Source organism: Megalobrama amblycephala, linkage group LG12 (genome assembly GCF_018812025.1).
Source record: "Megalobrama amblycephala isolate DHTTF-2021 linkage group LG12, ASM1881202v1, whole genome shotgun sequence".
NCBI classification, from domain to species: Eukaryota; Metazoa; Chordata; class Actinopteri; order Cypriniformes; family Xenocyprididae; genus Megalobrama; species Megalobrama amblycephala.
In genome coordinates, this window is record NC_063055.1 from 2,753,174 (window position 1) to 2,770,907 (window position 17,734).

Below are 17,734 nucleotides of genomic sequence, written 5' to 3' on the forward strand. Positions count from 1 at the left end.
CATTTAGCTCTTTCCGAGGAGGTGGATCAGTATCAGAGTCCCGATGAATCGTTTCACACGGGCCATTCACGCAACTCAAGTTATGCCAGTCAGCAAAGCAAACTCTCAGGTGTGTGTGTGTGTGTGTGTGTCTGCACTGACCGTCTCATCGCAATAAAGGAATCCTCAGTGAATTCTGTACGTTTTCTTGCGTGTCAGGAAGATTCAGGAAGTGCTCCTACAGCTTCCTGTCTTTTTTCCATGCTTTAGGTCCCTGCGCTTCCAACACCCTGCTATTGTGTGGGAATGTTTGTTTAACATACTCCTACTGACACTGCAGGAGTGCAAAAACAGCTACAGCCAGTTATTGCTGCATGATAATTCACTCGACATATGCAGTGCCTGTCTTTGATATGACAGGGTTTGTCTTTGCATTTAAGTTTATTTTCACACATGATTTTGACTGATGATGACAATGCTCTTCGAAGAGATAATCTTTCACTGATTTTTAAAAAAAAAATTTTTAAGTACTTTCTCGGTAATACTTTCCAATAGCATCTCATTTGTTAACATTAGTTAATTCATCAGCTAACATGAACTAATAATGAGCAATACATTTGATACAGTGTTTAATAATCTTTGTTTATGTTAGTTAAAAAACAACTTGTTAGTTCATTAAATAATAATAACAGATGCTCTTTTGGATTTTAATAACGTATTAGTAAATGTTTAATGTAACATGAACTAAAATTAACTAATGTTAACAAATGAAACCTTATTGTGAAGTGTTAACACTATCTCATTGTTTATTTGCTGTCATCTGATGTTTGATTGATATTCTTTCTCTGTATCTTGTAATTGTCAACATTTATCACTTTACTTCAAACAAAAGGTCAATTTTTTTTACTCAGAAGTTAAAAACTGGTTGAAATTCAGTCTGAAATTACATTTAGAGATTCTACTAAAGCGTCATGAAATAAACTTATGGAAGATTGTTTCCATCACTCAATAAAAAAAGGTAATTATGACTTTTTTTCTTACAATTGTGAGACATAAAGTCAGAATTGTGAGATATAAACTTGCAACTCTGACTTTTCTTGCAATTCTGACTTTTTTTCTCGCAATTGCGATATAAACTCACAATTCTGACTTTTTTCTTGCAATTTTGACTTGCAATTGCGATATAAACACAATTCTGACTTTTTTCTCAAACTCTTTTCTTGTAATTCTGGCTTTTTTTCTTGTAATTACGATATAAACTCAATTCTACTTTTTCTTGTAATTCTGACTTTTTTTCTTGTAATTGCGATATAAACTCAATTCTGACTTTTTTCTCACAATTCTGACTTTTTTCTCGCAATTGCAAATAAACTCAATTCTGACTTTTTTTCTTGCAATTCTGACTTTTTTCTCGCAACTCTTACTTTTTTCCTTGCAATTCTGACTTTTTTCTTGTAATTGCGATATAAACTCAATTCTAGGGTTGTTCCGATTCCGATACTAGTATCGGAAATACCACCGATACCACAAAAATTTCTGGCATCGGTATCGGCGAGTATTTAAACTCATGTACCGATCCGATACCATTTTCTTAAACAATACCTAGTTGTGCCCGCTATCTTTGCTTAACGCAGCAAATCGGAAATCAATTCTTCTACGCGGCTCAGAATGCAAACACAGGAAGTTGTGCTGTGTTGCCACAAGCAACCACTCTTTAGAGCAGCGGAGAAGTGAAAACGCGCTAGCAGTATGTCTGCTGTTTGGCAGTATTTCAGACCAGTAAAACGCCGACATGTCTCATATGCAATGCTGCAATTTCGAGTGGCACAAGTATTGGCAACTTTAACAACTAAATTAATAAAGCATTTGAAGACGCGTCACCCCGCGCAACACGATGGTTAAGATGGAGAAGGATGAGGCGTGCCAGCTTCATTCAAACAAAGAGAAACGTTTTCAAAAGACAAATAAAGATAACCGACAGATAACCAGCTGCTGTCAGAAGTCGAAAACGTGAGATTTTTATTTAACAAAATTGTTTCTGGACTTCAAGTTTTAAAGAGATTATTTTCTTATATAATTATATTCCTAGATTTATTTGTTGCACTGTTTTTATAGTTATATTGTAAAACTAATATACCTTTTTCAGTTTACAGTGTTAGATTTGTGGCTGCATTTGAAGTTCTTTTTCACTTAAAATAAATAAATAAAATAACTGACAAATTTATGTCAGATAATAAAAATACTCTAGTTCACTGTATGTTTTTGTTCTTGTTTTATTAAGGGATAAGTCTGAAGCACACCATAAATAATTCTATCAATTCATACAGGGCTAGTAGTGTGTATATATATATATATATATATATATATATATATATATATATATATATATATATATATATATATATATATACAGATACACACCCAGGTATCGGATCGGTACTCGGTATCGGCCGATACCCTGAGCTCAGGTATCGGAATCAGTATCGGGAATGGAAAAGGGGTATCGGAACATCTCTACTCAATTCTGACTTTTTTTCTTGCAATTCTGACTTTTTTCTTGCAATTGTGATATAAACTTGCAATTCTGACTTTTTTCTCGCAACTCTTACTCTAACTCTTACTTAATTACGATATAAACTCAATTCTACTTTTTCTTGTAATTCTGACTTTTTTCTTGTAATTCTGACTTTCTTGCAATTGTGATATAAACTTGCAATTCTGACTTTTTTCTCACAATTCTGACTTTTTTCCTTGCAATTCTGACTTTTTTCTTGTAATTGTGATATGAACTTGCAATTCTGACTTTTTTCTCACAATTCTGACTTTTTTCTCACAATTCTGACTTTTTTCCTTGCAATTCTGACTTTTTTCTTGTAATTGCAATATAAACTCAATTCTGACTTTTTTTCTTGCAATTCTGACTTTTTTCTTGCAATTCTGACTTTTTTCTCGCAACTCTTACTTTTTTCTTGTAATTCTGACTTTTTTCTTGTAATTGCGATATAAACTCAATTCTGACTTTTTTTCTTGTAATTGCAATATAAACTAAATTCTGACTTTTTTCTCACAATTCTGACTCTTTTTTCTTGTAATTGCAATATAAACTAAATTCTGACTTTTTTCTCACAATTCTGACTCTTTTTTCTTGTAATTGCAATATAAACTAAATTCTGACTTTTTTCTCACAATTCTGACTCTTTTTTCTTGTAATTCTGACTTTTTTTCTTGTAATTGCGATATAAACTCAATTCTGACTTTTTTCTTACAATTGTGATATAAACTTGCAATTCTGACTTTTTTCTCGCAATTCTGACTTTTCGCACAATTGCAAGATATAAACTCACAATTCTGACTTCTTAACTCACAATTGCAAGTTTATATCACGCAATTCTGAAAAAAAAGTCAGAATTGTGAGATGTATACTCGTAATTGTGAGGGGAAAAAAGTCTGAATTGTGAGATAAAAAGTCGCAATTACCCTTTTCTATTTTTTATTCTGTGGCGGAACCAAGCTTCCATACAAACTTGCACTCAACTTCTACTTTGAATCCACAAAAAAAGCCATTGACAGAACTTTAGAGGTCAAATTCATGTTTTCAGGGTTTACTATGCACACTTTCTGCTTACTTGCTACCTAGTAACTTGATGCTGCAGCGCTTTTCGTGTGGAGGTTGAAGTGGTGCACGATGAAACCCTTGTATATTGAGTGTGCATGTGTGTAGTCTACTGACTCTTTCTCTCTCTCTGTGTGTGTGTGTGTGTGTGTGTGTGTGTGTGTGTACAGGCTACAGCACTGAACACTCGTGCTCCTCCAGTCTGTCAGATTTGACTCATCGCAGAAACACATCTACAGGCAGCAGCGTGAGCACAGACGTCCCTTCTGAGAGCGACACCCGCCCCGACCGGCCTCTACGACCTCCGCGGCCCATCTTACCCTCCAACAGACCTCCACGGTACGTCCACGTCAGCCTGGCCTGAAAGGGCAGATACATAAATGTCCGGCATTATTACGCGTCACACTGATGTATGTAGTCATGAAATATTGTCCCTCCACTTGAATGTCCCACAGTAAATGTAACTGGTATTCCCTTCTGTTTATTCCAGGAGGAAACAAGATTCGGTGGAGGATCAGCCGACCTGGGTCAACGACACGCGCATAGACGCAGATGACATCGTGGAGAAGATCGTCCAGAGCCAGAACTTCTCTGACATCAGTAACATGGAAGGTGAGAGTTTCAGATCCCTCCGTCTCAGCTGATCAGGGATGTGTTTTACATTTGAAGGAAAAATACTCATGGCTGCTTGCATAATCAATCATTTCCAATCAATACGTTCCATTTTTCTGTGCATTTTTATTGCATTTATGTACGTTATTTATTTTTTTATGTAATAAGATGTCGACAAAATCCATTTACAAGTGCTGACAGCAGATAATTGCAGGTGTAAACAGCAGTGTGCCGTCGTTATTCACTCACTTCTCCTCTGCTCTGTGTGTCTGTGCTCAGATAGTAACCTGAGGCTGTTTGTGAGCAGAGACGGAACGACAGCTCTGAGCGGGATCCAGCTGGGAAACAGGTGATTCAACACAAACACACTGGATTGTGCTTGTTCTGCTGCTGCAAAAACACTAAACATACTGATCAAACTCTGTATTGTGTTCTCAGGGTCTCTGCTGGGGTGTTTGAGCCGGTCGTCATTGAAAGCCATTAGATTTATTCCCAGTGTGTGTCTTGTTTTGTCACTGGAACAATCACACAAACTCTGATCTATTCAAATCACCTCCTGAATTTTCACTAGTCTAAATAAGTCCAAGCAAATGTTTAAGTGCCAAACCACTGCAGATGCCTGAATCAAACCACTGCACAACAGAAGAACATTCTGGACACATTACAAGTTTTTCCACCACCTGTTGTGACACAAGTATGTTGTCTACTTACAGCCGCATATATGTGTGATTTGTCTGGTCTGTTTCTTTGTCTACCGAATGAGGTTTCTGTGGAAGCTTGTTTCCGCCATGAAAGAAGAAATAAAAAAGGTAATTGCTACTTTATATCTCACAATTATGACTTTTTTCTCAGAATTGTGAGTTTATATCTCAAAAACATCAGTCTTTTCCCCCTATAATTGGACTTTATAACATGCAATTGCAAGTTTATAACTCACAATTTTGAGAAAAAAAGTCACAATTGTGATATAAACTTGCAATTGCATGTTATAAAGTTAGAATTGCGTGATTAAAAACTCAAAATTTTGAGAAAAAAAGTCACAATTCTGAGGAAAAAGGTCAGAATTGTGAGATAAGTCACAATTACCTTTTTTATTTTTTTATTTAGTGGCGGAAACAAGCTTCCATAAGTTTCACATCTGTAAGTGCACATGTATTTTTTCCGAACACTAAGTTTTGTCATTGACGGGCTCTTCAGGGGCTGTAATGTGTGACGTGAGTTTTTCCTGGAGCATCAGCTGGTCTGAATGCTGTGAAAGGACCAGAGATGCGCTCTGACCCACTGGACGTCTCGTCTCTTGTGTTGTTTTTCTGTGTTGCTGTGCAACACTAAACTCCCTCCCTACAGATTCTAGTGTTATACAAACCAGTTTAATGCACTTTACAGGACAATCTCACGAAAACACGTCCAGCTCATACAGTGCCTCAAAATCAAAAGGACAAGAAAGTGTATTTTCCACAAAGAAAATGACACTTATTTTAGGACCATTAAGATTTTTTTTGATTGTAACATCAATGATAATTGAGCATTTTTGTAATTCCCATTATTCTTTATTACCTTCTCAATACTTTACTGTAGTATTTTTTTTTAACCTGTTTTTCATTGTATTGCAATATTTTTTTTTAAATTATCATAAAGAATAAAGTCACAAATCTTAATGGAACTAATAGTACACTCTAAAAATGCTGGGTTAAAAACAACCCAAGTTGGGTTGAAAATGGACAAACCCTGCAGCGATTGGGTTGTTTTAACTCAACGGTTGGGTTAAATGTTTGTCAAATGTACTGGGCAGTTTTATTTAATTTAACTATTAATTAAAAATGACTATATGGCTGGCTTAAAATGAACCAAAAATAGGTTGGAAATTAAAAATCAGACACATAGAGGCATCAATAATGAGTGAATAATAAAGTGAACATTTATTAATAAGCAATTTAATAAATGTTTATTGTTTAATCATTATTTATTAAGCTTATTAATAAATGTTCATTTCCAGCATACTTTGGGTTCATTTTAAGCAAGCAATACAGCAATTTTTAAACAATAGTTGAGTTAAATAAAACTACCCAGCAGGTTGGGCAGACTGGGTTTGTTCATTTTCAACCCAACTTGGGTTGTTTTTAACCCAGCATTTTTTAGAGTGTAGTCTTTCTGATTTTGATTTTGGGATGAAATATGACTTGGACGTTTCTTGAGAGATTTCATGAGATTCACTCTTACGCCCAAACTTGTGGGGCCAAACTGCACACAACTAAATACAAAACACATAATATTTCTAAATACACTGCAAGAATTGACTTTCATACCCAGTATTGTGGTCTTGTTTTCCAGCACAAACATCTACAGATTCTTAAATCAAGATACGTTTACTGGAGAAGCAAAGTGACTTAAAATATTAAGTCTTGTTTAATGAAAAATGTCTTCAAATGAAATTAGTTTATGCTTAAAACAAGAAAAAATATCTGCCAATGGAGTCAGAAAAATAATCTTAATTCAAAGGGAAAACAAGATTATTTTTCTGACTCCATTGGCAGATATTTGTTCTCGTTTTAAGCATAAATTTCATTTTAAGACATTTTTCATAAAACAATGCTTAATATTTTAAGTCATTTTGCTTCTCCAGTAAATGTATCTTGATTTAAGAATCTTTAGATGTTTGTGCTGGAAAACGAAACAAAAATACTATATAAGAAAGTCATACACAACGTCATAATCATGATTCCAGCCACTGCTGGTTCACGCACAGTAAAGTTTGTCAAAGTGAGTTTCACCGCCCTCAGCTTCCCTTGAAATCATTAAACTGACTCATTTTTCCAGTACAGAGGAACTCCACACCATCCCCAGATTTTCCAGAACCAGCTGGCTGGTTATTTTCCTTCACAAAAAAACCCTAGAGACATATTGTGCTGGAGTTTCACAGTAAGACAGATGCTTTTATCGAAGACAAAGTGTATTTTTGCGTTTCTCAAGTGCACTTGATAAGCTGTGACTCTTTCGGTGCTGCTCATATGAACTGAGTGCTTGTAGAAATCTTTATTCAAAGCACATAGGGTTTTTTAAGCTTTTAAACCGTTAATGAGGAAATACTTACTTGGCGACAAACATTAATTTTAGCACTTCAGCATCTTGGCCTGCTAAATCACGATCATAAGCACTAAACGATACGCAGGTTCGACTCGAGCACAATGACGTTCGTCCGTTCAGCACCGAACGCTGAGATCTTTACATGTTCTTTAACCGTAGAGCCGGTTAGAGAGCACAAAATGCACAAGGCCTTCATATCTCTCGCAAATAAGCTAACATTTTAATGCTTTATTAATAAAATAGACCTATAACTTAATAAATGTCTATAATTTCAGTGAAATTCACTTGTATTTCTATATGTAGTGCACTATTTTTGTGAATCTCAAATGTGGTTTTAATCAATAAATTTTAAGAAACTCTTTTACCCATACTATTTTGTTGTCATGTGTCATTATGCATGTGATCGATTAATCTTCCATGTTTTTTGTTCACCAATTAGCATAGTCCTGCTTTTATCTATCTAAGAGGTAAAACAAAAAATCACATTTTTTGTGTAATGAGTTCATTTAGACTACCATTTAAAAGTTTTTTTGTTTTTTTTATGCATTTATTTGATCAAAAAAATACAGTAAAAATAGTGAAATATTTTTACAATTTAAAATGGCTGTTTTCTGTGTGAATATACAGTAAAATGTAATTTATTCCTGTGATCAAAGCTGAATTTTCAGCATCATTACTCCAGTCTTCAGTGTCACATGATCCTTCAGAAATCATTCTAATATGATGATATGCTGCTCAAGAAACATTTATGATTATTATCGATGTTGAAAACAGCTTTATATTTTTGTTTTCGGGATTCTTTGCTGAATAGAACAGCTTTTATTTGAAATAGACTCTTCTGTGACATTGTAAATATCTGTATTGTCACTTTTGATCAATTTAATGCATCCTTATATTATAAAAGTTAGCCTACTTATTTGTAAAAAATAAAATAAAATTTTAGGTCACACCTCAGCAAACAAATTCAATTTCCATGTATATGCATTTGAAATATATGAAATAGTGAGAGTTATGTAACACATGATGTCCCATCGGAGTGTATTTTTTCTTCCTCGGCGTGTCTTCGGTCCGGCTCTCACTTGCAGTCAGATACATCACAGTGTGTCTCTCAGTGAGCAGCGGCGCTTTCTCCTGACGGTCAGCTGACAGCAGATCATACACCAAACACTGTCTTCTGGAGCTATCTGAACACCATTACTAGTCCTGAACGGCCGAAGCGCACATGATCCTGCAGGTACAAGAGAGGACATTAAAGGGATAGTTCGCCCAAAAATGCAAATTCTGTCATAATTTACTCACTCTCAAGCTGTATGAATTTCTTTCTTCAGCTGAACACAGAAGAAGATATTTTGAAGAATGTTGGTAACCAAACAGTTGATGGTCCCCATTGACTTACATTGTATTGAAGTCAATGGGGTCCATCAACTGTTTGGTTTTCAACATTTTTCAAAAATTCATACAGGTTTGGAACAACTTGAGAGTGAGTAAATGATGACAGAATTTGCATTTTTGGGTGACATTTCATCATTACCAAAATGCAATTCTGTGCATGATATAGGCCTAGTATAATGCCTTTACATGCTGAAAAAACAGTTACAAATATGGGATTAACCATTTATGGACGCTTGTTTCCGTACAGAAGTGGATTAAGGCCAAGCAATAATAAAAAAATAAAACCATCTCGAGATTAAATTTGTTAAATTTCGAGAAAAAACTCGTTAAATTTCGAGAAAAAAGTCGAAATAAAATGTTGAGAATAAAGTCATTAAATTATGAGAAAAAAGTTGTTAAATTACGAGAAAAAAGTCGTTCAATTACGAGAACAAATTCGTTAAATTACGAGAAAAATGTTGTTAAATTTCGAGAAAAAAGTCGAGATAAAATGTTGAGAATAAAGTCATTAAATTACGAGAAAAAACTCGTTAAATTACAAGAAAAAAGTCGTTAAATTACGAGAAAAAAGTCGAAATAAAATGTTGAGAATAAAGTCATTAAATTACGAGAACAAATTCGTTAAATTAAGAGAAAAATTGTTAAATTTCAAGAAAAAAGTCGAGATAAAATGTTGAGAATAAAGTCATTAAATTACGAGAAAAAACTCATTAAATTACAAGAAAAAAGTCGTTAAATTACGAGAAAAAAGTCGAAATAAAATGTTGAGAATAAAGTCATTAAATTACGAGAAAAAACTTGTTAAATTACGAGAAAAAAGTCGTTCAATTACGAGAACAAATTCGTTAAATTACGAGAAAAATGTTGTTAAATTTCGAGAAAAAAGTCGAGATAAAATGTTGAGAATAAAGTCATTAAATTACGAGAAAAAACTCATTAAATTACAAGAAAAAAGTCGTTAAATTACGAGAAAAAAGTCGAAATAAAATGTTGAGAATAAAGTCATTAAATTACGAGAACAAATTCGTTAAATTAAGAGAAAAATTGTTAAATTTCAAGAAAAAAGTCGAGATAAAATGTTGAGAATAAAGTCATTAAATTACGAGAAAAAACTCATTAAATTACAAGAAAAAAGTCGTTAAATTACGAGAAAAAAGTCGAAATAAAATGTTGAGAATAAAGTCATTAAATTACGAGAAAAAACTTGTTAAATTACGAGAAAAAAGTCGAAATAAAATGTTGAGAATAAATTCGTTAAATTACGAGAAAAATGTTGTTAAATTTCGAGAAAAAAGTCGCGATAAAATGTTGAGAATAAAGTCATTAAATTATGAGAATAAACTCATTAAATTACAAGAAAAAAGTCATTAAATTACGAGAATAAACTCATTAAATTACAAGAAAAAAGTCGTTAAATTACGAGAATAAATTCGTTAATTTAATGACTTTATTCTCAACATTTTATCTCGACTTTTTTCTCGAAATTTAACGACATTTTTCTCAATTTTACGAATTTGTTCTAGTAATTTAACAACTTTTTTCTTGTAATTTAATGACTTTATTCTCAACATTTTATCTCGACTTTTTTCTCGAAATTTAGCGACTTTAATCTCGAGATGATTTTATTTTTTTATTATTGCTTGGCCCTAATCCTCTTCCGTATTTCCGACACAGAATAAATAATAAATAAAAATAAAAAAAGGTAATTGTGACTTTTTACAATTCTGATGTTTTTTTTCCCCTCACAATTCTGAGAAGAAAAGCTCAACTTGCATTTGCAAGAAAAAAAGGTAAGAATTGTGGGATAAGTAGCTTTTATGGAGCCACTGAATAAAAAATAAAAGTAATTGTGACTTTTGTCTCACAATTCTGACTTTTCTCTGAATTGTGAGATATAAAAGGGAATTATAAAGTCAGAACTGATATAAATGTGAAATTCTGCCTTTTTTCTCCCAATTGTGAATTTATATCTCACAATTCTTCCTTTAAAATTGTAAGATATAAACTTGCATAATGAATTGCGAGTTATAAAGTCAGAATTGAGATATATACATCAGTCTTTTTTCCCTCGCAATTGACATTATAACACACAATTCTGACTTTATAACTCGGAATTCTAATGAAAAAAAAAAAGTCAGAATTGTGAGATAAAAAGTCGCAATTACCTTTTTTATTTAATGGCAGAAACAAGCTTCCATACATAACCATTCATTATAATAAGTTTGAACTTGTTGATTCGGTTGTAATGCCCTCTACTGGACTTCAACATAACTACAAGCTCATCAGTGAATGACCTATGATGAAGTAAGCCGTCACACTGAGGCAGAGGATGATGAGGAGGATGGTGCCGGGACCCACGTCCACCGGCGCACAGGCGTTCGGACACGCACATGGGCTCTCCACCCACATCTGCAGGGGCGCACCAGCGCTGAAGCTCTCGCTGGATGTGATGGAGTGATTCGGGCTGCATCGGTAATGAACTACAGTCTGAGGCTCGCTGTCAGAAAACACTGAGTGAGACACAATCAACAGCTGAATATATGACACATATATTGCTTTTAGAGAGCATGAAACTTTCTTTTTTTTCTCTGAATTATGAAGGAGGATGAGTGCAACTTAAAGATCTTGTGAAATCGTTTAAGGAATGCAGTTGTGCAAACAGGCTATTTCTTATTGAAACAGGATATATTGAAGGTCTCATTAGTTAATTAAATAACCTTTTGCTTTTATAGCCATGAAACATGATTTTCATTATATATAGAGATTAATTTATTGAACGAACAATTGGGCACAACCATAAGTGCAAGATATTTTTGCTCTAGCTAGAGAAATGCTGAAATGTTTAAATGCATTTATAGAATATCTGCAAAAAAAAAAAAAAAAAAAGTTGACTTTTAGTAGTGAAGTGCTCAAAATGGCAGACATAAACTAAAAGACACAATATTTCAATGTTAAACAAAACAAAATTTTAGAAAAAAATTAAAAGCCTTTTTTAAGATTTATGCAATTTAATTAATAGTAAAATTACATCAAATTGAATTGAATAATCCTTACATAATTTAAATGAATAATTGAACGATCCTGAATCAATTATTCAATTAAATTGCGTAAGGATTATATAATTCAATTTTATGGAATTTTACTATTAAATCACGTAAAAAATAACTTAATTTTTTGAGTGTAAGATAATAAATCAATAAATGACTTTTAAATGTATTAATTTACCAAATCTGTTTCAAATGTCATTGGACAGTTGATAAGACACTGAATAAAGCCCCAGCTCGCGTACGCTAGTGTACACGCACAGTTGAAAGCACAGCCTTGCATAGTATACTTCACTTGACTCGTACACGTACACAGGCGTTTGACGCATGCGCAGTTTTAAGCAATCTCTCGCCACGAGTTACAACCCATGTACACATCTTTGTTTTCTTTCATGCTAGAGTTGTACAAATGAGGGTACTTTCTAACCTCTTCAGACAATCTTTTGTCTATGTAGACCTCCACTGTCATTGTCCTCCATAGCTTGCATGAGTTCTAGTCTGTTCTGTTTATGCAGTTTTTCTTCAACTACCTTGTGAATTGATGCCTCCAGGGCACAGTTGCCACCTTGTGGATAAACTATTTACTGCAAAAAAAAAATGTGGTGTGTGTACAGTATGTGCGTGCTCTTCAGTATGGAAAGCCAGGAGATCCAAAAACATGAATTTTAACATGTTAACCCTTAAATGCATACCTTGGGTCTTTAGTGACCCGGGATGTCATTCACTACCCTCCTCCTCGTTCATTTTTTAAAGTTAGACATCAGCCTTCTTGGTATTCCTCTATCAATTCATTATAAAGAATATAACAAGAAAAAAATCATAAAATTATAAAAGAATGCCTATTTTTGTATTCATTTTTTTGTAAAAATTGTATAGGGTCGCAAAAGACCCGAGGTGTGTATGAGTGTACGTATATTTTTTCTGCACAACAATAATTGAATCTTAGATGACAGAATCAGTGCAATTCACCTTTATTCCACAAGGTGGCAATGTCTGATACACAATGCTGAAGTGACGACTCATTTAGACAGAAAACGAAATAATAAGAGAAACATGAAATGGCTCAGCGATTTACTGCAGAACAAGTACTGAACGCAATCAGATATGACTGTAACTGTCACTGGATGGATCTGGTGAAGCTGTTAGCGATCGAAATATTGATTTTGAAGATGTTGAAAATTATATAGTTCTGAGAATATGTTTGAGATCGCGAATGGGCTCATATTCGTGACCTCAAACATAAAACTAGTCCATTATTTGCTGAATTTACTGGAAAATGAGCTCAGTGATGATGGCATAAAACATCTGCTCCCTTTCAAGCTCCAAAAGGTAACAAAATACGATTTATTTTATTCTACTGTAATTTTTACTCTTATATCAGAGGAGTTTTATATTATCACGACAGGTAGAGATTCTTCCGTGTTAATTATAGATCCGGGTCGATAAAGTCCCGAATATGCAAGAATGATTGGCGAAACAGTCATACATTTAAGGGTTAACAACACATAAAATGTGTTTTTCACACATATTTAACACGTATTTCATGCATTAAATATGTGCTGTTTGCGTGTGAATAATCAGTGCATTAAATACACGCAAACAACACGTATTTAACATTAAACACGTGTGAAATACACATCTATTACATGTTGTTGACGTGTTAAAATTCACGTTTTTGAACCTGTTGGCCTTCAATTTATGATGAAATTCACGTCACGTGCACTGATTTTTCATGCACAAACAACAGGCTTGTTCAAGTATAGGTCTCTGCGGAACAAAAGAGGGGCGTCTCCCAATTTTGGGGTGTTTTCTAACAGAGAGGTGTTTATAACGATCCAACCAAAAAAGTACGGAAGCCGGGATATGCGTTTTTTTTTTAAGTACGAAAGGCCATTCATTATTTTTTTTTTTTGTTTTCTTGTTTTCTTATGATTACAACTACTTTTTTTAATGTTTAGAGATGATGAAAAATAAATAAAATATTGCTGCATGCTTGACTTCCGTAACAGGGAAACTATGCGTTTTTCCCGAGTGCCTGCCTAGATATATGGAAACATTTTACTATAATACATTCATTTATTTTGAAGAGTATGAACTATTTTACAGGACCTGTAGCTTATAGCTCGAGAGGGCGAAATATATAATTTATGCAAATATTTATTAACCTACTCCGTTTTTTTAGTGCTAGTTATTTATTTATTTTATTATTATTATTTTGCATAAACTAGCCTACGAATTATAATGACACGGGATGTAATTTTGTCACATTGGCTATATATTTTACATAGACAAATAGTCATTTGTCTGAACTTATCCAATCGGCGTCATTTGGTTGGACATGGGGTGTAAAAATACTATAGTAATTGATAGTAAATAGTGTTTTTGAACCAGTAAATTGTAGTATACTGTATATTATAGTATTTATAACACTTTGTTAATGAATGCTACAGCATAGGCTGTAGACAGTACTTTAGTTTTTACTACAGTTAACTGTGTGTATTGTAGTATAATATAGTTTAAAGAAGACTTAGTACAGTAACGTAATTTGTTTATATTACGTTATATTACCACAGCAATAGCCTATAGAATTACCACAACAAATTAATTCAAGTATGGTTCAAAAACACTATAGTATTTACTATAAATTACTACGGTATTTTTTCACCTCAAATAGTTTCTTAAGGCTAGATCCTTCTTGTGCTACAAGTCTTGTTTAATAATTGATAATAATTGGCCTCTTCAATATGAATAACGCAGAAGAGCAGGCACGCGATCAACAGCCTATTTTATTTAATCTCTCGCATGCCAAATTTCACGTGCATAGTGTAAACCTTCGTCATAAAAGCTATATAGTATTATATATATTATATATATAATACTAAAATGACATAACCACTGCACTATATCAACAGACAAGCAGAGAGAATACGTTGGCTAGACAGTGCTTGTGATATAATTAACTTTAATTTTAAGTGTTTGTTTTTTATAGGCTATCAACCACAGAAACTCATGACTGCCTCAGCGTATATTGTATAAATTAGCTTTATGCATTAATAAGACTACTGACTTACTGACCTTGTGTAAACTTTAAAAAAACAAAATTGTTAACCTGAAATGATGATTCTGAAGACTTTAAACTTTATAATCATTTTATTGACCACAGACACTGTAGCCACAACCTAATGGCAAAACTAAAACAAATCAAGTGACTAACAGATACATCAAATAGAATAGCGAATGTTAGCTAATAATAGTTATCGCTAGAAGTGAGTGGAAGATTGCTTGGAGCTTTTTACAACGAGCTAGCAAGTATATTCACATAAAAGAAATGTTAAACAACTGTTAAACAACTTAAACAATACACTTACATTCATATACAATACATATCTCTTATTGTTTTTCCGGAAATATCCCACTCGATTTGAGCAAATCAGGTAAAGAGGTTGAAAAACACCTATTCCCGTGTGACAACACCCCAAAGTTGGGAACCGCCCCTTTTTGTTCCGCAGAGACCTCCTTCTCGGCTTGTTCGACTTGATGCAGCGCCGCACAGACCGATCGGCGACTGACATGAAGAAGTGCATGCCAGTAAGAAATGTTGTCCGACTTGAGACAGCGCCGACGCCATGTGAAGCGATTCGAGATCAGCCGCCTGAGTCGGCCAACGCAGTTTCTCAAGAGGAGCTGCACGACACAGCTGTTCCACGATTGGCCAGTTTAACCGCATGACAACGATCACGTGTGTTTCGTGTTTATTCTCACACCTTCAGTTCCACTAATGCTCACAAATCTGCATTTTTATAACAGTTAAAGCTCTTTTCATGTAGTCGCGGTGTTATATTGTGTCATGTTTATCAAAATAAAACTGATAAAACCCACTACATTGGTATTTTAAAAAATACATGCTTATGTTAAACTTTATTCTTCTAAAAACAGATGCTGTAAGCAGCACATACAGTATTGAATGAAAATGTCTCTGAAACATCTGTGTATTAGTCAAATGTTGCATTTATTTCACTTCAGCTGTGATAAAGTATGCAAACGCAACGTGAGCGTCACTACGAGCAGCAGAAAGTGTCCGACTTCACGTCTCCGTTTTCAGCTCCTGCACGCGTCCACTCTCACCGATCGGTTGCATCCAGCTGCAGCCGATGTCGAACACACATGCATTTAACGCATGAAATACGTGTTACGTATGCGTGAAATACACATCTTTTACATGTTGTTGACATGTTAAAATGCACATGCTTTTGAACCTTTTGGCCTTCCATACTTCTGATGATGAAATTTGCGTCACGCGCACTGATGCACACTGACCCTCGTGTACCAGTAAAAAGTGAAGTATACTTTGGGCTTAAGAGCCTTAAATGTAAGTGAATAATGAATTAAAGACATCCTGGATGCAGTAACTTACTGTAATAAGACACAGAGAGCGTCTTCGTTGAGTCGTCATAGCTGAATTTATTGCCCTCATGTCTGCCGTAGTTCAAGTATTGAGTGATGTACATGTTGTCCTGGTGAATCCTAAAATCAGCTTCCATGAGTTTCACTTTTCATAATAATAACATTATGCCACATCTCAACATCTACAGATAAAGACTGCCAATAAGTTGACAATGAAATATTCTGAGCTTGTAAATGATAATTTTTTTGTGTTTCCCACTAAGCAAAAAGCCATTTTAAATGTGATGAACTCACCTTCTAATGACACAAGCAGCCACATCGGTGCAGTCAGAGACGGTGAAGTCCTCGGGCTGTGAGAAGGCCAGACACGGGCTGAAGGACAGCAGCACGTCCGTGTTTTGTGGCGCTGATGGCAGGGGTTTGAGGCGCTGTATGAACCCGTCCTCGTCCGCCACTGAGCCCAGATCGATGAGCCCGGATCCGTCCCGCATCAGACATTTACACTGATTCACTTTAATACAGCCACTGTGTTTCAGCTCAGATGGAAGATCAGCTGCTATGAGGCCTAAAGAGAAATAAACCACAGTCAGAATAGAGAGAACCATAGCGAACATTCACCATTACTGAGTCTGACCACTAACTAGAGCCGCAGCACTGGTCAGTTAACACACTAGTGATAATAATGCACATCAATGTGTCAGATTCCAGCACCGCAACAACAGAAGAGCTCCTATCTACACTGCGTTCCAAATTATTATGCAAGTGACATATCAGTAAGATTTCAGTACAATAAACATTCAGATTTTAGTTTTTCTAAGAAAATGTTTGTTTGTTTATTTATCCATGTCTTTTTAGATAACTGGTATCAATCTCAGACAAAATAATTTGCCAGGTCAATGGAAACCCTACTTAGAGGTTGTTCCACATTATTAAGCAAGTCACAGTTCTCATGCAATATAGGGAGGAAGAAAGATCTTTCTGAAGATGAAAAGCATGAAATGGTGCAAAAGGCATGAAAACAACTAATACTGTGTGAAAACTGAATGGAGATTATCAAATTATCATAGAATTTGGTCAGATAAAGGCTTATTAATGAAAGTTCCTGTCAAAAAAATTAATTGTATTACAAGAGCAGCTATAAAAAAGAGCCAGTGTTGAGCAGCAAACAGGTATTTGAAGCTGCTGGTGTCTCTGGAGTCTCAAGAAGCTCTCCATGCTGGCTGGCAGTTGTGCATAAAGATGCATTTCAGACACCACTAACCAAACCTCACAAAGAGAAACATTTACAATGGGTGTAGAAATACATGAAGACTCATTTTATTCACTGAATAATGCCGTACTACAATGGATGGTCTAAATGGATGGATTTCTTGATGGTTGGTGAATGGCCATCACGTTCCAACAAGACTGTGACGTCAGCAAGGAGCTGGTGGGTGATGATTTGGGCTGGAATACTGGGAAGAGAGATGGAAGGTCCCTTTAGGTTCTCTGAGGGTATTAAAATGACTTTTGCAAGATATGTGAAGTTCATAACTGGTCATTTTCAGTTATGGTACAAAAAAGATGATAGTGCCTTCTGAAATACAATGCACTATGCACTATCCCA

At 34.6% G+C, this 17,734-nt stretch overlaps 2 protein-coding genes across 4 annotated transcripts in view; one reads left to right on the forward strand and one right to left on the reverse strand.

Annotated features, from left to right (window-relative positions):
* The window catches only part of fam102aa (family with sequence similarity 102 member Aa), a 36,004-nt gene extending 29,411 nt beyond the window's left edge, over window positions 1–6,593 (forward strand). For 2 of the 3 annotated variants that reach the window (XM_048209267.1, XM_048209269.1), the window contains exons 8-12: window positions 8–109; window positions 3,763–3,931; window positions 4,083–4,204; window positions 4,484–4,553; window positions 4,643–6,592. In XM_048209267.1, coding sequence (XP_048065224.1) covers window positions 8–109; window positions 3,763–3,931; window positions 4,083–4,204; window positions 4,484–4,553; window positions 4,643–4,688 — 509 coding nt within the window. In that variant the 3' untranslated portion in view covers window positions 4,689–6,592. Of the gene's footprint in view, window positions 1–7; window positions 110–3,762; window positions 3,932–4,082; window positions 4,205–4,483; window positions 4,554–4,642 lie in introns of all 3 variants that reach the window. The other variant, XM_048209268.1, reaches the window with a different exon arrangement.
* A 1,373-nt stretch (window positions 6,594–7,966) lies between these two features.
* LOC125280760 lies at window positions 7,967–16,626 on the reverse strand. Its single transcript, XM_048211513.1, has 4 exons — window positions 16,423–16,626; window positions 16,139–16,248; window positions 10,975–11,190; window positions 7,967–8,516 (listed from the first exon to the last, which is right to left on the reverse strand). The coding sequence occupies exons 1-4, from the start codon at window positions 16,617–16,619 to the stop codon at window positions 8,383–8,385; spliced, it is 657 nt and encodes a 218-aa protein (XP_048067470.1). The 5' UTR covers window positions 16,620–16,626; the 3' UTR covers window positions 7,967–8,382.
* Between the last annotated feature and the right edge of the window lie 1,108 nt (window positions 16,627–17,734).